Source organism: Mus musculus, chromosome 7, assembly GCF_000001635.26.
Source record: "Mus musculus strain C57BL/6J chromosome 7, GRCm38.p6 C57BL/6J".
NCBI lineage: Eukaryota > Metazoa > Chordata > Mammalia > Rodentia > Muridae > Mus > Mus musculus.
This window is the reverse complement of record NC_000073.6, coordinates 105558464-105582283: the sequence shown is the minus strand read 5'-3', so window position 1 is coordinate 105582283 and position 23820 is coordinate 105558464. Positions and strand designations below refer to the sequence as shown.

General features: G+C 49.6%; 1 protein-coding gene across 13 annotated transcripts; it reads left to right on the top strand.

Annotated features, from left to right (window-relative positions):
- Nucleotides 1–359: 359 nt before the first annotated feature.
- On the top strand, nt 360–23819 carry Apbb1 (amyloid beta (A4) precursor protein-binding, family B, member 1). Of its 13 annotated transcripts, XM_006507234.3 has the most exons (16): nt 13029–13044; nt 13408–13491; nt 13626–13665; nt 14531–14706; nt 14800–14856; nt 14945–15030; nt 15138–15201; nt 15587–15736; nt 16106–16233; nt 16333–16338; nt 16637–16751; nt 16899–16983; nt 17229–17312; nt 22726–22841; nt 22976–23152; nt 23234–23800. In XM_006507234.3, exons 4-16 carry the CDS (start codon nt 14587–14589, stop codon nt 23399–23401), a joined length of 1356 nt encoding a protein of 451 aa, XP_006507297.1. In that variant the 5' UTR covers nt 13029–13044; nt 13408–13491; nt 13626–13665; nt 14531–14586; the 3' UTR covers nt 23402–23800. The 13 variants fall into 13 exon arrangements, with proteins under 13 accessions (XP_006507293.1, NP_033815.1, NP_001240814.1 ...); XM_006507230.2 differs by lacking the exons at nt 13029–13044; nt 13408–13491; nt 13626–13665 and adding exons at nt 360–801; nt 7868–8602; NM_001253885.1 differs by lacking the exons at nt 13029–13044; nt 13408–13491; nt 13626–13665 and adding exons at nt 793–1149; nt 7868–8602 and having other exon boundaries at nt 23234–23819.
- The last annotated feature ends 1 nt before the right edge of the window (nt 23820 follows it).

The following is a 23820-nucleotide window of genomic DNA, read 5'->3' as shown; positions in this document are numbered from 1 at the left end:
GTGTGTGTACTTTTCCACGTCAGGGAAATTCTTTAGAAGATGAACATAAGATGAAATAACAAATTTAGATTTGGGCACTGTTAGACTTAGATGCATCTCCAATCAGTTTTTCAGTATGTTCAGAGCCCACCGAGCCCACAGCTCAGGGGACAATGCTTTTGGGGTTTCTGCCCCTCTTTGCCCTTGATGTCAGGGATCTGACCATTAAGATTTGCCTCATTGTCTATCCAGGGCCTGCAGTGAACAGGAAAATAGCCAAGTACAGCATTTCTGTTTAATTTCCACTCAGTTCTCCATTTGGTCCTTTCCTAGAGTTAATTTCTACCCTGGAGTGCAGTGGGGGGGGGGGAGGCGGGGTGGGGGACGCTGTGTCATAGCTTTATATTCAGAGGCACGGGTAGAGTGTAAGAAATATCTCAGTTCTGGTTTAGTTTAACCACTTACTCTGTTACTGAGGGCAAGTCGTGTTACCCTTCAGAATGTCAGCACCTGCCTCTCAAATCCCGAGAACAACAATTGTGGGAATTGCACAGCGCTGGTTTGAGGATGAATGCAAGCAAATGGTTGAACATAGAGCCTGGTACAGAGTAAGCGGTCAATAAATACGCGCTATTATTATCCACAGGACGTCAGGGAGTGCTACCACAAGAGCCAGAGAGCAGCCGGCTGCCAGCCTCTTGAGGCGCAGCCACGGTCCCAGCACCCGTGTCTCTCTCCACCCTCCTCCTTCCCCCCTCCCTAGCGGATCAGACTCCGTGCTCTAGGCGCGTCTCCCGGCGTCGGTGCAGGACCGACGCGGAGGTGAGTCCACGGTGGCATGGAAGGGGAGAGCTGGGCAGGGTCCTGGGAGTTGGGTGCAGCCGTGCGGGGATAGACAGGAGGCCTGGGACGCAGGGCTTGCGAGGGTCAAGGGTCTGCAGGGTGCGGCTGGGGCAGCTGCAGCCAGTGCGGCTCGCACTCGCTCGCGCGCCCCGCCCCGGCCAAGATGGCGCCCCTCCCCCTCCCGTGCGCGGCTCCGCCGCTCGGGGCGCGGCCTCGCGGCCTGCGCGCTCCTGGGCGGGGGATGTTGTGATGGAGAAGCTGCGGTGTTGCGGGAGCCTTGCAGCTTGAGCTACCTTCGCCACCTGGGCCTGGGGCCTCGCCGCGCAGGTAGGTGCTGCTCCGTCTCCAGCCCAGCCCCGGGAGCAGGATCCCCAGCCTCAGCAGCCCTTAACCCTTGCAGCCTCTTCTTCTCAGAAGTCCAGGTCTCCAAGCCAGGCCTGATTACCCCCCACCCAACTCCCTTCGCCGCCTTCCTACCGCGGGCCTGCAAAATCACCCTCCGCAGGATCACTTTGGTCCTAACACCGACCGCTCCCCAAAGCTTTGCTTCTTGATCCTCTAGGATGCCCGGCGGGGGCGGGGAGGAGGGGGTGAGCGGGGGGGGGGGGGGGAGAGCGAGGGGCGATAGAAGAGTGGGGGAGGGGACGTCTAATGCTGGGAAGGGGACTTGGATCCGGGTAGGAGCCAGGCCGTGCGATTCCAGACTAGAGCCCCAGGCTTGGGATCTGTCAAGCTGCATTCTGTTGTCCTCAGCGACCGAGGGGTGTGCCCTGGGACCGGCGGGGTTCCCATCTCAGCCTGACAGAGAGGCCTAGCAGCGACTAGAGTGCTCCTTAGGAGCAGTTTTCCCTCTCCAATTCAGATGTTATTTCCAGCCTCTTCCGAGTCCTGTTTGTAGGTTGCATTCTGAGCCCCTAATTTCCCATTCATTTTAAAAATCCACTCCATTCTGTCTCTGACATCCACCGAAGCTTCTGAGCAAGGTCACTGGAGCCCTCCTTGTAACTCCAATGGACACTTGGCGGCTGTGAGCCCATTACCACTGAGTATGTGTCAGTCTCCTTGAAGCATTTTTTTTCCTGGTTTTCCTCCTAGGCACTGTCTATTGCTTTGAAGTGTTCTCTTGTCTCGTCTCTGCATATGTGATGCTATTCTGGCCTGAGCTGCGTTCTTTCACTCTGACCTTTTCCCTTGACCATTTCTTGCATGTCTAACTCTTTAAATTTCATATATAAGCTGCTGAGTCCCAAATTTATTTGTCTGGCCCAGACCACTGCTGAAATGCAAACTCATATATACTCAACTGTCCTCTGACATCCTTTTGAACAGTTCAACAGGAATTCCAAACCTACAGATTTCAAGGTGAATTAATTAACATCTCTTGTTCCCCTCATACCTCACTTACATGTCTGTTGTTCCTTCAGCCTCTCTCAATGACATCTGTCCATTCAGTTCAGGTTATGGTCACAGTGAGGTGGGGTCTGAGCAACATTCACCCTCACCTCTCGACATCAGATCTCACCAAGCTCTGTCATGCCCACGACTTCAATATTTCTCAGGTCTGCTAATGTCACTGGAGCTCAATTGCTGTCACACTTAGTGAAGACAGCCCCCCTGACTGCTCTTGTTTATTCCCTCTTAGTTACACAGCACTCATAATGGTCGTTTTAAAAATGCATCCAATCATTTATTCATTTAACAAATAGGATTTGAGCACCTAATATTTACAAGGCACCGCGAGAGGTACTAAAGATGTCATAAGAAAACAGAATAGACTGGGTTCACGTCCACAGAGAAGTGATGTCTTTGCAGGAAGTCAAATAAGAATGACATTGTAAAGATAGTCAGCATCATGAAGGAAGATGCATGGTGCGCTGAAAGATCCGAAGAACAGAATCTAGGCTGTCAGGGTGGCTAAGCGAGAAGGGGCCAAGGGAAGATGCTCTTAGGAGTATTCAGCTTGAACTAGAATGTAAAGGGAGAGTTGGGAAAATGAGGCTCAGACCATGCTTATGCCTTCCAGGAATCAAAGAAAGCAGCTTAGGCTGGGCAGGTCAATGACAAGAGTTGGGGCCAGAGGGTGAGGGCCATGGTTGGGATAACAGGGCAGTTTAGACAATGCTACGGATTTTGACCATAAGATCATTGACTTTGGTGCAGACTATGAGTGTTAGTTGTTAGGTACAGAGTGGATAAGTCCAGAATATTTTCTCAGAATGTGATCGTTGTCTGGGAGTGGACAGCAAGGGCCGCACATGTATCTCTAGGATCATACAACAGAGGACAGAACAGGTGCACTGTATCCCGTGGTCTCGGATCCTGAAAGAGAATGAGATAGGATGGTAGGAATGAGAAACATGAACGAATGTATTAGTTTGAGAGGCTTCTGGGACAGCTAGATGGAGTTGTTGGGTAGGGAGTTGAAAGTTCATGTCTGGAGTTCCGATGAGGGAACTTCAAGTTTGGAAATCATCGTTGTATAGATGGTAACTGGGTCTGGGGGCATGAATGAATACTTCTACCGAACACAGGCCAAGGAAGAGAAAAGGGTATAAGTCAACGCTGTGGGAAACCCAGCCTCTAATGGCTGGGAGGAAGATGAGCCAGCAAGGAAGTCTTAACAAGCAGGCAAACAAAACAAAACCCCAAACAAACGGGTAGCCAGATTCATGGAAAGAAATCCAGGAATGTAGATCATGGAAGCTATGAATGCACACTGGACAAGGGGCTCCTGAGGCTAAATTCTGCTGAAAGTACACATGCTGGCCAGACATCTATTAAATGCCAGGGGGGCCATCTGGACCTTAGTAGATGCTGTTACCAAGTCTTACTGAGAATGGAAGCAGAGTTAAAAAAGCCAAAAGGGAAGAGAGGAAATGGCTGTAGTGAGTGTGGAGAGAAAGAGGCCCTAAGGAGCTTAAGGGAAGGTCAGGCCAAGAAACACTTTGCTCTTACATCTAAGTAGTAGGCGAAACACTTGGTTTTAGACAAAAAGAGAAAGAACAGATTCATCCCGTTTGGGGTTTGAGGATGTTCCCCAATTAGTGACTTCCCTTTCTTCCAGGAATTGGAAAGGAAATTGAGAGACTGGGAGAATTGAGGGGTGGTCCAGGAGATTGATGTGCAAGCAGGCTTCGCTCCTAGAGCTGCAGAAAGCCAAGGGTCTAGTCATGTGGTATTCTTTCTCTATCACAGTAACTGATTTATTCCACCAATGAAAAGTGCCTTTTGGTGGGCAGGTGCGATGATGTCAGCAGACGAAGATGCTTAGTATCAAACCTGATGACCTGAGTTCAGTCTTCAGGCCCCACGTGGTGGAGAGAGAACAGACTCTCTTCAGTTGTTCTCACACTTGTGCTATAGTGAAGGTGTGCCCCCACACAAAATAATAAATGTAAATAAAAAATAAATGTAAATAAAATGTAAATTAAAAAAAAAAGAAGAAAGTACTTATAGATACTAGGAATTGTCCTAGAGATTGGTGTCCTACTATACAGTAAGGAGTTGTGCAGTGACTCCCAAGAGTATGACTTCCTCCAGGGGAGGAACCATTTTCTATTGTTGATACCCTTGACCATGTTTAGTGCAGTGCCTGGCATCTTGTAGGCTGTCAGGTTGGAAGACTCCTGGCTTTGGACAGGACTCAGCTCATTGACCTATGGTGTGATGTTAGCCTTTTCAGGCTTTGTGGGTTCCTCCTTAGTCTCTACCCAAGGCCCGACTTAGCTTCGTGCTGTACATTTATCTTTGTGGAGGAGAGGGGTGTAGGTATGCAGGAGCCACAGTGAAGATATAAAGGTATGGAGGTCAAAAGACAATTTATGGAGTTCATTTTTGCCTTCCACCGTGTGGTTCCTGAGGATTGAGCTCGGTCATCTGGCTTTTTGGCAAGATCACTCATGTTATGAACCATGTTGGCACCTTTTTATCCTCTGAGATGTCCCAAGTATAGATAACCCCAGTGAGAGAGGAGAGATTGGATTATTCTTTTTTCAAGAAACTATGTACCTGGTTATCTTTTTGGCTTCAAAAAGTCAGGGTGGTGGCCACATTGCCTCAGGCTAGACGGCTATGTCTCGGCACTTGCAACAAACTTACCCAATCTAATCTAAAATTGCCTTCTTCTCTGGTGTCCTGATGGTCAGGGCTGCCCTAAAGTCAACCTGGCTCTTCACGCACCCAGTGACACAGAACCTGTGTTCTCTTCAGGTACATTTCCTAGTGTTATGAAAGCCAGTCCCAGCCTGACTTAGAAACATGGCTTTTCTCCACCATTGCCTCAGAGAGTTCATCATTCCTGATATCCTGTGAGCTGTCAGAGGCATGGGGTCTCTGTGAGATGCTGCCATTGAACAGTCAGTGAGCCAGGACTTCGGGTTTCATTCTTTTTCTCCCTCTTTTCACAGACCGGAGCCTTACCTGGCCAGGCTCTGTCCCATCTTCCCGGTCAGGCCCCCTTCATCATTCTCTAGCTCCTTCCTTAAGACCACCTTCATCCACTCTAGCCTAAGGTGACAGGACAAGCTTCCTGGGTATCTGTTCCCAGCCAGTGCCAAGCTCCCAGGTACCTAGTTCTCCAGTGTCTGCCCCCATCATCCGTCCTATCCTTCTTTACAGTGGCCACTCTGGCAGACACACAACATGTTCCCCTTTATGCCGATATTGTAATACTGAGTCAGACAGAGTTTCATATTTTCTGATAGCATGTGACGCTAGGTGTTATGGAGCACAGACAAGGGAGTGGTCATTGGAGGGTAAAGAAAGTCCAGGGAAGATTGCTTAGGAGCCCTGAGAGCTGAGGGAAGGTTTGAAATACAAGGAGGAGGTTCTTACAAGAAGGGGTGGATTCCAGGCTGAGGGAACAATGTAAACAAAGACTTAGGCTTTGTTTGATGTGTTCCAGAACCTCCCATACTTCATGTGGCTGAGTATAAGGTGTGAGAGGGAGGGAGGGATGGCTTGAGAGGTGCTAGGTTTGGCTGCAGTGGCCTCTCAGGTATCCTGTAAACTGAGCTCAGCCTTTATCCTAAAGGCAGTGGTGAGCCCTTTAATTTTGTCAAGCGGGGAGTGACACAATCTGGTTTCCATTTTTGGAAAATCACTGTGGTTCTGGGTGGAGACCGAACTGCCTATTTTTTCCCCTTCGTTTATTCCAGTGACCATGAGTTTCCTCACAGCCCAGGTGGAACCACCCTGATCAGATCAGCAGTTAGTTAAACATGAAGGTGAAGCAGACACATGGACAGAAACCTTATTTCATTTATTTTATACAACTATTCAGAGCATTGTGCTAGATTCCCAGGTGCTAGAAATGGTAAAAATGCAGATAGTGGCTTCTGTCTCAGGATCCCTGGCTAAGCCTGAAGAAATGGGAGAGAGCCTCGCTTGGGCACCCTATAACATCTGCACTTACTCTGCATTGGGGCACACTGAGGCAGTGGAGAGTCAGAGTCAGACACCTCAGCTAGAGAATAAGGAGTGGGGGGCATTGAGTAAGATGTTAAAGGGAAGAGCTGCACAGGGGGGGTCAGAAAGTAAGACCTGCAACTGCTGGGTTGTTGGGGACTTGTGTGCAGAGGAAGGGTTCAGTAGAAAGAGGGAACTTTGAGGGAAACCATTGGGAGGGAGAGTGACAACAGGGCTTGACTGAGGGAGGGTTTGCAGTGAGAGTTGAGAGTGAGTGGGAGGTGGATGGTGGGGAAAGAACTAGTGTTGGGGGGTTCCAAGGAGAGCAGGGTTCATAGAGTTCCAGAATAGGCAGGGACAGAGAAAAGGACAGATTGGCCTTGAGGGAAGGTCTGGGGAGGGGGTCCCTTGAGGGAGGATAGGTCATACTCAGAGCCTGGTGGGAACTGGTGAGGAAGACTACTGAGAAATGGATGACATTGTTAACCAAGAGGTCCCCTTTCACATGTAGACTGGGAAGAGTGTGTTTGAGGTACCAAGAGCTACTGCTGAGACAGACAGATCCAAAGCATGAAATGAAGTGTTTTCTGAGAAGAGTCTAAAATGGAGTCTGGGGAGATGTGAGGGTAGGTTTGTATACTTACTCAATGAATGGTAATTTCTGGGCTCCTGCTTCTTGCTCTGTACCAGGACATTGCTAGAAGCTGGGAGTATTTTATTGAAAATAATAACAACAATAGTAATGCAGAATTTTCAGCAACATAGAACTTAGCCAGGAGTAGATCAGTAAACAAATACAAAAGCTAAATTAGCATGGTAGATGATGATCCATGCCTGGGAAGAATGGGTTACTGAGTTGGGGAAAGGTAGCCTACAGTTTAAAAGTGGATGTGTAGGAAAAGTCTTCCTCATAGTGATCCTTGGACAATGACCTGAAAGGCTAGAGTCTCCTGAGGTGACCATGCCATAACCAGGTGACCAGCCCTTGACCAGGGCTGGCAGGGGAGCCTGGTACCCTAGGTGAGATATTTCACAGACACTGTCTATAGTCAGGAGAGCCAAGAGCTGGAGCTGAAGGCCCTTCCTCTGTGACCTGCTGTCTTTCATGATGTCTGCTGACAGGACACATCCATCATTCCTGTCTGACTAGTCCCCAGTGTAGAGTGGGCTTAGAGATGACTGTATTAGTGACTTATAATGAAGGGAACACAGCCCAGGGGGCTGGCAACGATGAGGCTCCAGATAGCACTGTGGCAGTCGGTGTTTAGTATCCAAACCACTGAAGGCTGTGCTGTGCTGTGCTGTGCTGTCTGTGTCCCTGGCACAGTGAGCCCCAGTTGGTCAAGTGGGGCGTGGGGATGCACAGAGCGCCATTGTGCAGACATCCTGCTTTTGGTAGTAAAGAGAAAGCAGGCACCACTGGGCTACTCAGAACACAAGGGAAAAGGCTGGGTTGCAGAGCTGGGCCTGGCTTGTGGTGGGGATGGGGCTGTAGGGACAGGTGTCTGGTGGGAATGTAGTTCATGGCACATGGATTGGTGTTTGCTGGCTTACTGAGTTACAAGAAGATGAGGAACAGGACCTAAGTCTGGGGCAGCAACAGGAACACTCAACATGGTCTCTCCTCCCTGTCTCACAGGATCTACCAAGGCCATGTCTGTTCCATCATCCCTGAGCCAGTCGGCCATTAACGCTAACAGCCACGGAGGCCCTGCACTCAGCTTCCCCTTACCCCTGCACGCTGCCCATAACCAGCTGCTCAACGCCAAGCTGCAAGCCACAGCTGTGGTACCCAAGGACCTTCGAAGTGCTATGGGAGAGGGTAGTGTGCCTGAACCAGGCCCTGCCAATGCCAAGTGGTTAAAGGAAGGCCAGAACCAGCTTCGGAGGGCTGCCACAGCCCACCGAGACCAGAACCGAAATGTGACCTTGACCTTGGCGGAGGAGGCCAGCCAGGAGGCTGAGACGGCACCTTTGGGTCCCAAAGGCTTAATGCATCTATACTCTGAGCTGGAGCTCTCGGCCCACAATGCAGCCAACCGAGGGCTTCATGGATCCGCCTTGATCATCAACACCCAGGAACAGGGACCAGATGAAGGAGAGGAGAAGGCAGCAGGAGAGGCTGAGGAGGATGATGAAGACGAAGAGGAGGAGGAGGAGGAGGAGGACTTGTCTTCTCCTCCAGGGCTACCTGAGCCTCTGGAGAATGTGGAAGTCCCCTCTGGGCCCCAGGCCCTCACAGACGGCCCCCGGGAACACAGCAAGAGTGCTAGCCTCCTATTTGGCATGCGAAACAGTGCAGCCAGTGATGAGGACTCAAGCTGGGCCACCTTATCACAGGGCAGCCCCTCCTATGGCTCCCCGGAGGACACAGGTACCTTGTGGAGCTAGATGTGGCAATATGGGAGGGCATGGGGTCAGAAGTCTGGCTTCTCCGTGCAGAGGCCAAGGCCAGCCTGAGCATGAGCTGCAGAGCCTATACCCTCAGTCCAACATTCTCTCAGTCAGGGGGTGCTTGGACAGTTTGATACATCCATGTCCATCATGCATGCCATGAAGGCTGACTCTATTCATCATGTGTGCTGCCGTGGTTGATGTGTAGCGTCACTGGTTTATTGAGTGCTTACTGAGAAACTGACCCTCTGCTAAGCATTATGGCATTCAGTAATTAGAGCAATGTCTCTTAGAAAGACATACTCTTTCTAAGGCCAAATTACAAATGATGAGAAAGAGGCCCAGGCAAGTTTAGTGGCTTCCTGAGGGTCACAGACAGTCCCAGCTCATGATCAACTAAGATCGAAAGCAGAGCTGAGTCTAGACCTGCGTGAGTGCTGAGCCCTGTGTTACGCAGTCACCAGTGCACATGGCCTCTTTTAGCAGTCACATCTACGTCCAGAGGGAGCACCCAGCATCTTCCCACAGATGTCTGTCTGCAAAGTGTGGGGGTTGGCTTCTACTTATGAACCACATGCCGCATGCAGAGTGCCGTGCCGGCCATTGCAAGGATGCCATGTTGCCGGGAATGAGATGCTGGCTAAAAGTTAGGGGACAGAGAAGTACACTGATGCTTCCTCCTGGGGAGATACTAGAGAACAAAGAGTGATCAACTGATCACTCAATGTGACCTGTTTAATAAAGTTGAAGTTCTGTATTTGGTAATGTTATAGAGAGTAAAGATTTCTCTATTGTAGCTACAGCTACAGCCCAGAAGATCTGAGGGTGGGGATATAAGAAAAGCTGCAGTTGAGGGGTGATATAAGTTAATGCTAGATAATGTGCTTAGCATGCATGACCCGGGTTCTATGCCTGGAAGAGAGATGGGAGGCAGAGATAAGGACTTTCACTTCTAAGGTACTAATAGTACCTATACCCTACAAATGGTTCCTGGTAGGGGACATACATTTCAGATACCTGAGAGCTCCACCCATCGCTTTGTTGAAAAGCCTAACTGAATGTTTTCAAGCACATACAGAAGTGGAGGCAACACAGTAATGAGCCTGACTTATTCATCACTCAGTTTCAGTAATCATCAATGCACAGTGACCTCGGTGGGTCAATGTCTTATCTACTTCTGAACCCCATCTAGGATATATATACACATATATTATACATATGTTTTATATATATATTATATTTTTTTTCTCTGTGTAACCTAGATGGACCCTACACTTGCCTTGTCTCTACCAAACTGTCCTGGGGCTGGCTATAGGCATGAGCCACTATGCCCACATACCCAGCCTTGTTTTGCTTATATAGAAACAAAAATTGTGATTCCTTCCTATCATCAGATGTCCACTTAATGTTAACATTCTCCACATTGTGTGGTAAATGTCCCACTTAGCCTTTTGAAAAGAGGAGAACTATATGGATTGATATTCAGATGAGCCACAATGGTTATGCTTTTGTTTTGTTTTGTTTGAAATGCATGCTCATGCATGGGCAGATTAGAGGATGACTTTCAGGAGCTGATTCTCTGCTTCTAACATGTGGGTTCAGGAGACTGAACTCAGGTCACTAGACTTGGCAGCAAGCACCTTTACCTGAAGAGCTCTCTTGCTGACCCCTTCCTTCCTCCCCTCCCCTCCCCTCCCCTCCTATCCCCTCCCTTGCCCGCCTGCCCTCCCTCCCTCCCTCCCTCCCTCCCTCCCTCCCTCCCTCCCTCCCTCCCTCCCTCCCTCCGTCCCTCCTTTCTTTCTTTCTTTCTTTCTTTCTTTCTTTCTTTCTTTCTTTCTTTCTTTCTTTCTTTCTTTCTTTCTCCCTTTCTTTCATTTTGGTTATTAAATCTTGTCATTTTGGCTAACCTAGATCTCACAGTGCACTATGTAGACCAAGTTGACTTCAAACTGGTCCCTTGCCTCTCTCTTCTGAGTGCTGGGATTATAGACATGAGCCATAACACCTGGCTTTAAATTTTTTAAAATGTATATAAGTTCTCCCTTTATTTATCTATTGATTGTGTGCACACACATTTCTGTCCTGAGTTTTCTATGATGTGAATTTTTAAGCCTTTCTCCCTAAGTGTTTTTGAATATATTCCTCTTCTAGATTTCTTGTAATAGATAATTAGATAAATGTAGTAGATAATTCTAGAGCCTTTACCAGATTCAGGTTTGAGTGGCATTTGTTTTGTTTCTTTGAGAACACCTCATAGGTGGTACCTTACCAACGGTAATTATTTCTCTTTGTGTCATGTTAGTGGCTTCTGATGGCCAATGTCCCCATCCTTTGTAAAGGGAACATCTGTTTTACTCAAGCTGGTTCTTTATTAGATTGAGTTTGGAGAAAAAAATGTACAAACTGAAAGTTAGATTCTGATGTAAACTATCTCAGTTTCTGGATGCTAACACTCAGCAACTAATTTCTGTCTTTTCAAGAGCTCTGTGCAGGACATATGTGTATCTTAGAGCCTTGTAGCACTGCAGGTTACAGCTTGCAACCCTGGACAGGGGGCTCACTGGCCAAACAGGGGCTTGGTTGCTTAGTGGCTCCTGAAGTCATCGCTGATAGCTATGTTCTGGTCCTTTGAGGTGGGAGGGTAGCAGAACAGAAGAACTAAGGGTGTGCTGGGTATGGCCAGTGATCTCAGGGAGGCCATGGGAGGGGTGAGAGGAGACTCAGCAAAGTAGTCCTGGTGGATTCTAGGAGTTGTTGGATGCAGGCGTTAGGCCAGTCCCAAGGGGAGGAATGTTCTTGTCTGTGTTGCTTCTGCCATGAGAACTGCAGGTGGTGGGTTTCTGCTCAGTAGAAATGGGGTAGGATGGAACCGAAGTTGGTTTTCTCCCCATTTTAGGATCTCCACGAAGCAGTTGTTGACTGAATGAACTGTGTGAATTAAGTGATTTTTGTGAATGAATGATGAATGAATGAACGTCATTACCTATGTTGGAGTTACACTCTGAGCAAGGCCTTGTCCTGGACGCTGAGAATGTGTAAGAAAGGCCAAAGATGTTCTTACCCTTTCGGTACTCACAGTGGGGAAACAGAAATAGACTCACAATCAGTGATGATAAGTGGGTTGGTAGAGGATCATTAGGAGGGTACCCTGCCTGAGAGAGTCTGGAGGAGAGGGTCGGTCATGAGAGTTCCCTTTGTGCTTGTCTGAAGGTGGAGTGAACCCAATCTGGGGAATTGTCAGAGGCAAGGCTGAGAGGCAGAAAGCTAGGGGCTCTTAGCAGCACATAAAACCTGTGGAGGGGTCTGGATTTTGTCCTGAAGGTAATGAGAAAGCAGTTAAGAGCATTAAGCTGGAGAGTAACCTGATTAGTTTGGCGTCTCCTAAGAATCATTCAGGCTACAGTGTGCAGCCTGTAGTGGAGACAGAAGGAAATCAGTTGAGAGGCTTCTGCCGTAATCCAGATTAAAGCATGCTGGTCGCCTGGTCTGTAGTAATGATGTGGTGCAGGGGGGAGGGGAGGAGAGAGAGAGAGCATCAGCAAAGTAGTTTGCCTGCCTAAGCCACTAAGGCATTCATGGATGAATGAAGAAAGGGCCATGGGGATATTTGGATTCACGTGAGTGCCTGCAGGAGAGTGTACGGTTGTGTTATTAGTGCGTGTGTATGGAAGCAGAGGCCCCGGGTGGGCTGTGCTTGGAGAGAGATGTGCCAAGCTCCAGAAGGGCCTCCCAGATGGTCAGGGGGGTGAGGAGCTGCCCCCTCCAGGACAGATCGGAAGGACGAAGCTTTTTGAAGCAGGAAAGCACAGGCTGACAGAAATGGCAGATGGATCAGTGTGTGTGTGTGTGTGTGTGTGTGTGTGTGTGTGTGTGTGTGCTTGACTCAGTCAGGGGAAACAGTGAACTGGCCCCCAGATTCCAGAAATGCCTGACCGACCATGAGGCAGGCTATGGAGGGCAAGGGCCCTTGGGGTTAGTGTTCCTGGAAGGTTTTAGCGGCAAAGTCCTGAGGGGATCTGGGGGAAAACACATGATTGCTGAGCCTCAGTAGAGTCAGATAGTAGAGGGTGGAGACACAGTGATGGCTGCCTAGCAGGTAGATGGGCAAAAAGAGCTCCTTTTCATTGGGTGCCTGTGGGCTTACCTCATTTGCAGGCTGAGGATGGAGAAGCTCCTTGTCGAATAACTCATGCTAGGTGGGGAAACACCTTGGCATAGGCAGACCTACTCCCAGCCCCTCTGTGCCTTTAGTACCCAGCAGCCTGGATCTTGAGACTGCCTGTCCCTCAGTGCTGCCTCTTGGACCAGTCAGGATTCCTGGTTTCCTTGGTAACGGGAAGCACGTCAGCAGTCTGGGCACTCCCAGCCATCCCGGTGCTGCGGTTGCCGAGGAGACACTGCAGCCTAGCTGGGCCCTGGCAGGTGAGGGGGGTGGTGCTGGGAAGCCTCAAATCCTCCAGCTTGCTAGGGCTTAGGCCCTCAAAGGCCACCCTTTAGTTGCAAGTGCTGGATAGTCTAGCTAGGAGAAGGATCCCCGAGGGTTTGGAAGCCACACCCTGTTTATGTTGAGTCCTATAGATTCTGCAGGGCCCCAGGTGGCTGAGCTATTCCCAAGAGGCTGAGCCTCCTGGTGTTTGTAAGACTGGCTTAACTGTGGCTTTGATGTCACCACTGGAGGGTGGGGTGGAGAGTCGGGACTGGGGAGGGAAACCTGGCTAAGGAAAGAAGAGCAGAAGAGCTGGGGTCTCATGAGCTCCTCTTCCTCACCCATCTCCATCCCCCAAGGAGGTTCCTTAGTATGGTGGTCTTGGCCCCTCCCTCGAGAACTCCAGGCGGAGGAGGATCTTGCCTGGCAGACGCTCTGCCCTGGTGAGAAGGGGGCGGGATGAGCTTTTCTCTGCAGCCCAGCAGCAGGCTGTGAGCCCAGCTGGCTAGGCTAGAGGGGATGTGAGGAGGGAGGGTGGAGGCAGGAGGGGCAGGGAGTAAGCGCCATGTTCTCCCAGGACTTCTTCCTGGCTATCATCCTGCAGGACAACAGTCCAGGTGAGGGGCACCATGGGGCCGGGTGTGATATGGGGTGGGGCTAGCAAAGAGAGCAGAAGTGGCTGGCATATAGTCCGGGGACAGGAATGGATGGAGCGCTGTAGATCTAGGAGAGGAGGGGTATATATCACAGATACGGACTCTGTGTGTGTGTGTGTGTGTGTGTGTGTGTGTGTGTCTAGTATCTGCACACCGGTAGCATAGGTTGATAATATATTGTATCTGAGTGTTTCCCCACCTGCATGTGCATGTGGTACTCACATATATGTTGGGAGGTTTTGGTAATGTTGTATGTACACACCTGTTGGTAGGACTGGCATATATATATATATATATATATATACACACACACATAGCTCTACACAAGTGTGTAACTGGTGTTGCTATGTCAACTTGTGCCTGAACTCACAAGCATATCTGTATGTGATGCCTTCCAGAATTTTCTGTGCGCTGTGCAGTTTATGGCTGCACAGGTGTATGGTGGGGCTTACATATATTGTGGGTCGTGTGCACGTGGATGTGTGGAGGAGCTGGCAGTGTGTGTATCTTTTATAGCTAGACATAGGCTATGCATGATACATGAGGTGACCTGGGTCATTCTATCTCCTCTCCTCCTCCTTCCTCTCTGCTTTCTTTTTCTCTCCATGTGGCCACAGTAGGCAGCAGCAGGGCCCAGGAGGAGACCTGAGCCATGCTCCCCACTGGTGGCTCCCAATATGGTGACTCAAGTGCCAGCTCTAGAAGCAAGCAGGAACTATAATGTCGCTTCCCCAACTCCTTCTCATTCATGGGGTCTTGGGACGGGGATGGGCCATCTGATTGCTTGTTGGGTGGGCTGACCCTCACTGAACCTCCTACCTGGCAGATTCCTTCTGGAACCCCAACGCTTTCGAGACGGATTCCGATCTACCGGCTGGATGGATGAGGGTACAGGACACCTCAGGGACCTACTACTGGCACATCCCAACAGGGACCACCCAGTGGGAACCCCCAGGCCGGGCCTCCCCCTCACAGGGGAGCAGCCCCCAAGAAGAGTCCCAGGTGAGACTCAATGGCTTGTTCCATGCCAGGGGTGGAAGGGTCTGTCTTCTAGAACAGGGCGAAACTCCCACCCTACATCTGTTCCTCCTTCAGCTCACCTGGACTGGCTTTGCTCACCAAGAAGGCTTTGAGGAAGGAGAGTTTTGGAAGGTAAATGAAGGAACCAGCTTCACTCTGGGGGTGCGGGGGTGGGAGAAGGGGCTTCATTTTGGCCTGATTCTTCAATCCCTTTTCAAAGGATGAACCCAGTGAGGAGGCCCCAATGGAGTTGGGACTGAAGGACCCCGAGGAGGCGACATTGTCCTTCCCAGCTCAGAGCCTCAGGTGAGTCAGATGCAGCAGACTACGGTTAGACTGGGTCTATGTAGAACGGGTATTGGGAGAACTCTAAAAATAGAGGTGCTGTGTCAAGTGTTCCCATCTGCCTCCAGCCCAGAACCAGTTCCCCAGGAGGAAGAGAAGCTGTCCCAACGGAATGCCAACCCAGGGATCAAGGTTTGTTCAAGACCAGCACCCATTCTGTAAGCAGTCCCTTGTGTGGAGGACAGGCCTTATGCTGTGCTTTGAGGATGTCTGTGGGCTCAGCAAAGCTCCCAAACAAGGAGTTCTTCCCAGTTTCAGGCAAGGATGTGTGTATGAGCTGAACTGTCTTCTGACAGCTTCTGTACTTAACTCAGTTGGCCCAAGGGCCTCTGAGGACTCTCAAGGCTTAGATCCACAGGCATCTCTACTGACCATGTCTTGTTTGGGGACCTTACATCTAAGTTCAGACTGTCTCACACTTTCTATGTGCCAGGTCAGGAGCTCCTCTGTCCTGTGCCCCAAGGTACCTCCAGTTCCATCTCAGATCTCTACCCCGATTGTTTTCTGTGTCTGGCAGTGTTTCGCTGTGCGCTCCCTAGGCTGGGTAGAGATGACCGAGGAGGAGCTGGCCCCAGGACGCAGCAGTGTGGCAGTCAACAATTGTATCCGCCAGCTCTCCTACCACAAAAACAATCTACATGATCCGATGGCTGGGGGCTGGGGAGAGGTGAGGGCCTGAACTGGTGTGGTGGTGGTACCCTGGGAGTGTGCAGGGAATTGTGAGATATGGAGGATTTGACCAGTCTCAGGGAGGGCTGGTGGAGACATGGGAGTGGATATTGGTTTAAGGAGCATCTCTGAGGGATGGATGTGTAACCCCAGCCTGGCATCCCGAGAAATGGTTGCTTAACAGTGATGGGGATGATAAGAGTCATGGAAGAACCTTTATTAGACTAAGGCCCAAAGGTGGATGATCTGACAGCCAAGTCAGCCCTGCTTCTCCCCAGTGGTGGCCAGTGTCCCCTGAGCTGGAGAAGGCAGAGATCTGCCACCCTCCCACTAGGGCACCACTGAGTCCCACCTCCTGGGTTTGCAGGGAAAGGATCTGCTGCTCCAGCTGGAGGACGAGACTCTAAAGTTGGTGGAGCCACAGAACCAGACGCTGCTGCATGCACAGCCCATCGTCAGCATTCGTGTGTGGGGCGTTGGGCGGGACAGTGGAAGGTGGGCATGGGAGTCTCTAGGGTGGGGGAGGCTCATCCATCTAGCAGTTAGCTCTCTTGTCTAATCTGTTCTTTGGCTCTCTTGTGCTGCCGGACCCAGAGAGAGGTATTAACATCCGTCTGCTTTGACTGTGCCTCCTCCTCCTACACCTAGACTGGATGCTGTGAAGCACCAAGGCTCCCTTTCTGTGTGCCCTGTCCCTTCCCCACCCGCTGTGCTGGGCATTGTCCCCCACCTCAGCATGCTTGCCTCTCTGTCCGCCCCAGCTCCTTAAGGCAGAACCTACAGAACACCAGGGCCAAACCCTGTAGGCTGTCATGGACAGGGAGGTTGTGGGTGGGACGGTGGCCAGGCATGGCATTTGATGGTTCTAGGAGACACTGAGGTGACCCTCCCCCAACAGGGACTTTGCCTACGTAGCTCGAGATAAGCTGACCCAGATGCTCAAGTGCCACGTGTTTCGCTGTGAGGCACCTGCCAAGAACATCGCCACCAGCCTGCATGAGATCTGCTCCAAGGCACGGCCCCCTCCACTCCCTTAACTAGCTGTCACCTTTGCTCTAGAAGGGTGTGGGTAGGGCTGCTGAGTCGGTGGGTAGTGAGGTGGGGGCTTCAGGGCCAATGTAGTTCTAACAGAGCACACTCCCCCCCCATTCCTTCCTCAGATCATGTCTGAACGGCGCAATGCTCGCTGCTTGGTCAATGGACTCTCCCTAGACCACTCTAAACTCGTGGATGTCCCTTTCCAAGGTGAGTACCGCAGCCTCACAAGGCCCAGCTCAGCTTTGCTCGTTAAGGTGAGGTGACCTGAGAAGAGGCACAGGCTCTCGGGCAGGCATGGGCACGTGGAGATAGGTGCTTTACAGTACATAAGTGGACAAGCTTAGAAAGAGGCAGGGGAGAAGTGGGGGTGAGGATTTGGCTGGGAAAATGCAGAGTTCATGCACTGGTGTTGCAAGCTAGGAGAGCAGTTGAACCTCTTTTTCTCTTCACAGTGGAATTCCCAGCACCAAAGAATGAGCTGGTGCAGAAGTTCCAAGTCTATTACCTGGGAAATGTGCCAGTTGCTAAACCTGTTGGTATGTGTCCCCTTCCCTCAGGGACCCAGCCCCCTCAGTCCCGGTGCTCTGTCCCCCACCCTGGGCTTTCTTGGGTTTATTCTCCTGGATTGTCTCATCTGTGGCATCGCCTTGCCTTTCACAATTCATTCCATCTACCTCTGTGCCAACCTTGTCCAGTGTCCTGCCTGTAGCTCCAGTGAGCATGTTTCAGTGAACATCTATCACAAGACTAGTGCTGAGCTAGGCACAGAGGGAGGCTTTCTTTCCCTATCCCTGATTCCATGGGAGAGCTTTCCTGGGTTTGGGAAGCAGGTGTTTGGGTGGCTGGAGACACCAGGCATTAGCCTGGCACTGGGTTCAATACAACCATCTTCATTGTGAGCCACGAGCATCCCGAGAAGGACTCTGTAAGCATAATTAACATAGGTTTCACTATTGTAAAAGCATAGACTTTTTAATATATTATTTTATTTGTGTGTGTGTGTGTTGTATATACGTGCACATGCATGTGCCCATGCACTTTTTGCTGGCACACACATGCACACATAGTACTAGAGACCAACTCCAAATCCTCAGATGTGTAAGTCAACTATTCTACCATGAGTTATACCTCATCACTTCTTGATAGTCCTACATGTTGCCATTACAGTAATACCTGTTTATAGTGGATGAAGCAAGAGAGCACGCTTTCACAGTACCTGACTTTTTTTTATTTATTTACTTAACAATTACCTTTGAAACCTATTGTGTCAGGTCCTGTGTTGGGCCCTGGGAAACAATGGCCACAGCCTGGCTTTCGTGGAATTTATGGGAACTTACAGTAGAATAATCAGGCCAAATCAAATAAGTGTCATAATAAATCAAGTCCTTTATAGAAAGGAAGTAGCAAGATACCGAAAAAGCTCTTCATTCAGTCTAGGACGCCAGCGAAGGCTTCCTCTGAAGCCTGGCATGGTGACAGCACTGATGATCCCTGAACTTGGGAAGCAGAAACAGGTTGGCTGCAAGTAGGTGAGCTATAAGTGAGTACCTGGCCAGCTAGGGCTACAGAAAAAAAAACCAGTTTCCTTGACCCACCCCACTCTGTAAAAACAGGAAAGAAAGAAAACATAGCCTTCCTGTGAGAGTGTCATATGAACTAAGAAATATGAATAGCAGTAGATGTGTTAGAGCTAGATGAAGATCAGCCAGACCAGGAAAGAGTGACCAGGAAAGGTCACTCTCAGCTGCATAGATGGTGTGTGAGGCTCCAGAGCAGGGGACACGGTGGCACCAGGAAAGCACTAAGAGAAGGCTTAAGACAGTGATGTGGTTTTCACACGTGGGCTTTTGAGGGAACATTTGACCATACATGTATGCTTCAGGAGTCTTCTTGAGCAGATTTGAATACAGTAAAGCTTGCTTTGGCTGTACCATGAAGAAAGATGTTGAGTGGGTGCAAGAAGATGTAGGACATGCAGGAGGAGCTTGCTTTTCAAAGTAGTCGGTAATGAGAGTGTCTTAGACAACAGCAGGCTGAAAGGAGTGTAAGTCAGTAGGCTTTGGTGACTGATTGACAGTAGGGCAAGAAGCAAAGGCATTAAGGATGACTTGAGTCATTAAGGAGCACTTGGACTGCATAGCTGAGTGCCAACGGGATAGTGGTGCCTTTCTCTAAATGTAGCAGACACTGGCGAGAGGTTAGTTTTGGTTCAGTTTTAAATATGCCAAATTCAAAGTGCCTTTGGAGAAAGGATGGGAGAGTCAAGTTGGTAGCTGGGTTCATAGGTCTTGTCCGTAGCTAAGAGCAGAAATATCTGCATGAGATAGAAGTTTGGGCATCACTAGGTTGTAGAAATAGCTGATCAAAAGTATGGAGGAGGAAGCCGGGCAGTGGTGGCACACACCTTTAATCCCAGCACTTGGGAGGCAGAGACAGGCGGATTTCTGAGTTCTAGGCCAGCCTGGTCTACAAAGTGAGTTCCAGGACAGCCAAGACTATACAGAGAAACCCTGTCTCGAAAAACCAAAAAAAAAAAAAAAGTATGGAGGAGGTTGGCACCAGAGTAGGGACAGCCCAAAGTGAAGAACAGTATGCTAGGCCTACCTTTGTCGTCCTCCAATATTTAATGGCTGGGTGGAGGAAGATGAACTTCCAGGACAGTGAGAGTGGGAAAGAGGGAGGAGGAGGAGGCAAAGAGAGGACTCCAAGGAATGGTGGATGTGGCGCATGTTAAAAGACAGAGTCCCAACATCTTGGTGCATGCCTGCAATTCCAGCTCTGGAGAGGCAGAGGAAAGAGAACTGTGAGCTTGGGCTACGTAGTAAGACCCTGCTTCCCAAAGAAACCAGCACAGGAGGAAGAGAGGAATGAGAGGACAGGAGAGAGGGAGAGGGAGAGAAAGGAGAGGTAAATGACTAAGCTTGGGGTTGGAGGTGAGGACAAGTTCTCAGAGACTGTCCTTTTGAACCAGCGGGTTCTTAGTTTACTTCCTCTTTTATATCTGTAAAGTGTGTGTGTCTGTGTGGTATGTTCATCTATTGAAGTCTGAGGACAACTTTGAGAAATCAGTTCTCTCCTACCTTTATGTGGGTCCTGGGGATAAATTTGGGCCATCAGGCTTTCGTGGCAAGTCTGTTGAGTTATCTTTTTTATCCCTTTTTGTCACCCTCCACTGTTTACACACTGTTCTCCTCCTGAAGCTACAGTGTTCATCCACCCACCCAGGAGATTATTCTTGAATACCTTGTGCCAGGCATCATTTAAATCCTTGGCACACATCAGTGCAAGGCATTGGCCATGATTCTGGACCTCAGATAGGTTAGATTCTAGCAAGGAGAGACCAACAGTAAGAAGTGCATTGCATGGTGCATTTGAAAGTAACAACTGGTACGGTGGGGAGGGGAATGCACAGAAGGAAAGTGGAAATAGGAGTGTAGGCAGATGAGGCTCAGGTTTTAACCCTGGGCTATGAAATTCAGCTATTTAGATGTCCCCCTTTTCCTTTTGTGCAAGATAAGGCTTTTCTGTATACCTCTGGCTTTCCTAGGATTTTCTCTTTTTTTGAAAAAAATTGTTATTTATTTTTATTTTTTATTTTATGTATGTGAGCACATTGTAGCTGCCTTCAGACGCACCAGAAGAGGGCATCAGATCCCGTTACAGATGGTTGTGAGCCACCATGTGGTTGCTGGGAATTGAACTCAGAACCTTTGCAAGAGCAGTCAGTGCTCTTACCTGCTGAGCTAACTCTCCAGCTCACCTAGAGCTCTCTTTATAGACCAGGCTGGTCTTGAACTCAGATATCCACCTGCTTCTGCCTCCCGCATGCTGGGATTAAAGATGTGCACCACCTCACCCAGCCAGCTGCCTTTTTCTAGAGCACCTTCCTGTTGACCCTCACAAGGTAGACTCACAAGTCAGACTCCACCCAAGATGTTGGGCATATTCTTCAGTTTAACTTTGGTTCCTTCCACCCCTGCGAACTTTGAAATTTCCTAGTGTTTGAGCTTAAATGTTGTAGACATCACACCATTCTGCCCGTCTCTTGAGCCCCTTGCAGCGTGACTCTGCCATCTGCTCCTTTCCTGTGTCGTCATCCTCCTGTGCACTCCAGTGTTATTAGACTTTTTGTTTTCCTGCATTTGCCTATGCAGCCTTGAGAGTCACATTGTGTATCTGAAATCTTCAGCAGATAAGCCCTGAGTTAAGAATGGGAAAACATAAAATCCATTTACATTTAGTCTCTGTCTACAGTCCAGTGTAGAAGAGTTATCTCTGAAGCTGGGTGGTGGTGGTACACACCTTTAATCTCAGCACTCGGGAGGCAAACGCAGGCAGATAGATAGATCTCTGTGAGTCTGAGACCAGTCTGGTCTACAGAGCAAGTTCAGAACAGTGGAGGCTACACATAGAAGCCTTGCCTTGAAAACAACAAAAGTTTTCTCTGGTGTATCTTTCTTTCTATGCCCTGGAGAAGGCTTCCCAGGTGGGACCTAGGATGTTAATCAGGAATGTTAAGATGGATATTGGAAAAGAGTCCTTGGAGACTTGGCCATTAGTCATAGACTGTGTCCTTAGGGCATCCTTTCCACTGAAATCTAAACATCTCCCCCCCAACACCCCCACCCCCTTACCCCAACACACACACCCACACCTCCCCCCCCCCCCCCAGCTCTAACTGTAACTTGTTTTAGACTATATTAGCCTTGAACTTGTGGTGATCCACCTGACTCTGCCTTCCGTGTGCTGGGATTTTATAGAAGTTTAAAAGCAGTTTGAAGTGGAGGAGACCATCATGGGATTATTGATTTTGAGACAATGTCTTGCAGTAGAGCCGTGAATGGCCTGGAACTATGTGTAGTTCGTCCTAGACTTGAACTTGCAGCGATTCTCTTGGCTCTGGAAAGTGCTGGCATTCCCAGAGAGACCTTTGTTTTTATCTCAATGTTTTTAAGTATTAGTTATACATAATAGTTTCACTATGACATTTCCATACATGTATATAATGTATTTTTTTCATATTCACCTTCTCTTATTCTCCCACTCCTGCTGAACCTATTTGTTTGTTGGTTGTTTGGTTTATTCATTTATTTGTGGTGTGTGTGTCTGTGTGTGTGTGTGTGTTTTGGTTGGTTTTGGTTTTGAGACAAATCTCTCTACATAGCTCAGGCTGTCTGGGACTCACTATATATTATCAGGCCAGACTAAAACTCACAGAGGTCTGCCTGCCTGTGCCTCCAGAGTGCAGGGAAGTCACACACCACCATAGCTGGCCCCAATTGCTGAGCTGAGTCCTTTTCCCAGCTACTATTCTTTCTGTTTCAAGGTCTCACTATGTCACTTTGGCTGGTCTGGACTCCATAGGTAGACCAGGTTTTGAACTCACAAGGAAACCCTGTCTCTCAAACAAAACAAAACCCAACCCAGACAAACAGAAAAACAGAGCCAGGAGGTGCTTCAACCGGTAAAGGCATGTGTAGCCAAGCCTCACAACCTGATGTCAGTCTGCTGGACCCACATAGTGGGAGGAGAGAACTGACTCTTGCATGTTGTCCTTTGACCTCCATGCATACACAATAAATATACAATAAGTTAAAGATTTTTTAAAAAGGTTTGGGTGGGGGGGCGCTACCCTGGCTGATCAGAAGCCACTGTTTTTGTGAAAGGAGCCATGTAATGTTTGAATGCATAGAGTAACACATGGGGAAGTCGGAATTCTGTGGGGAGGGGTCTGTCCATTTAGGGGGCTGAAGTAAGAGATAGATGCAATGAACAAAACCAAGCCAGAGATTCAAGATAAGACAAACAAGAAAGGGTCACGAGTCACTGAAGTCAAGGAGAGTGTCCAGGAAGAGTACCTGGACAGCAGCACCCTTAGGCTCCATGTAGGTAAGATGGGCTATCTTCTTCCTTCTCTCAGTCCTGCATGTTTGTGTCTGTATCTTTCAGGGGTAGACGTGATTAATGGGGCCCTGGAGTCAGTCCTGTCTTCCAGTAGCCGTGAGCAGTGGACTCCAAGTCACGTCAGCGTGGCCCCTGCCACCCTCACCATCTTGCACCAGCAGGTAAAGCGCTGGGATAGGAGACCTTGTGACTGTGACTGAGCTTTGCCATGGGTGGGAATCATCGAGTCAGGGGAAGAGCTGCCAGTAGTATAGAGTTAGGGGGTTTTCTTCTTAACTGCCTGCCTCCCCTACAGACAGAAGCGGTGCTGGGGGAGTGCCGGGTGCGGTTTCTCTCCTTCCTGGCTGTGGGCAGAGATGTGCACACATTCGCGTTCATCATGGCTGCCGGCCCAGCCTCCTTCTGCTGTCACATGTTTTGGTGTGAGCCCAATGCTGCCAGTCTCTCAGAGGCTGTGCAGGCTGCATGCATGGTAAGTAGGCAGGGTAATGGGATAGCAGTGTGACCTGAAGGGGCTGAGACAGAGAGTTACTGTCCCTTTGCTTCTCTACAGCTCCGCTACCAGAAGTGTCTGGATGCTCGCTCCCAGACCTCCACCTCCTGCCTCCCAGCACCCCCTGCGGAGTCAGTTGCAAGACGTGTAGGGTGGACAGTCCGCAGGGGTGTTCAGTCGCTGTGGGGTTCCCTCAAGCCCAAACGTCTGGGATCCCAGACCCCATGAAGAACTCCCATCCTTCCTCTGCCTGCTTGTTTGGGGCCCCAGGGAACTCAAGGGTTTGGGGCAGGTAGGGGCTGTGGATGTTCTTCCTACACCCCACGTCCCCTGGGCTGCCCTTCCTCAGTAGCTGGGGTTCCCTACCTAGGGGCTGGGAGAGAGAAATTGAATTCCTTCACAGAAGTCATTACACTGGACTGATGACATGAGGGGCCAGAAGCAAAGCCAGCCTTGGGCTCTCCATCCCCAGTGTTTGAGGTAGAGCAAGAGGAACTGGTCCAAGCCAGGCCCCATCCTCAAAGGCCCAGCAGGGGCAGGAGAGGACTGGTCTCATGGATCCCCTCTCCCCTGTTCTGCGGGCACCTCCGCTGTACTGATATCACTAATAAAGTCTGTCTGCGCTGCTGTGTGTCTTCCTGTGCTCA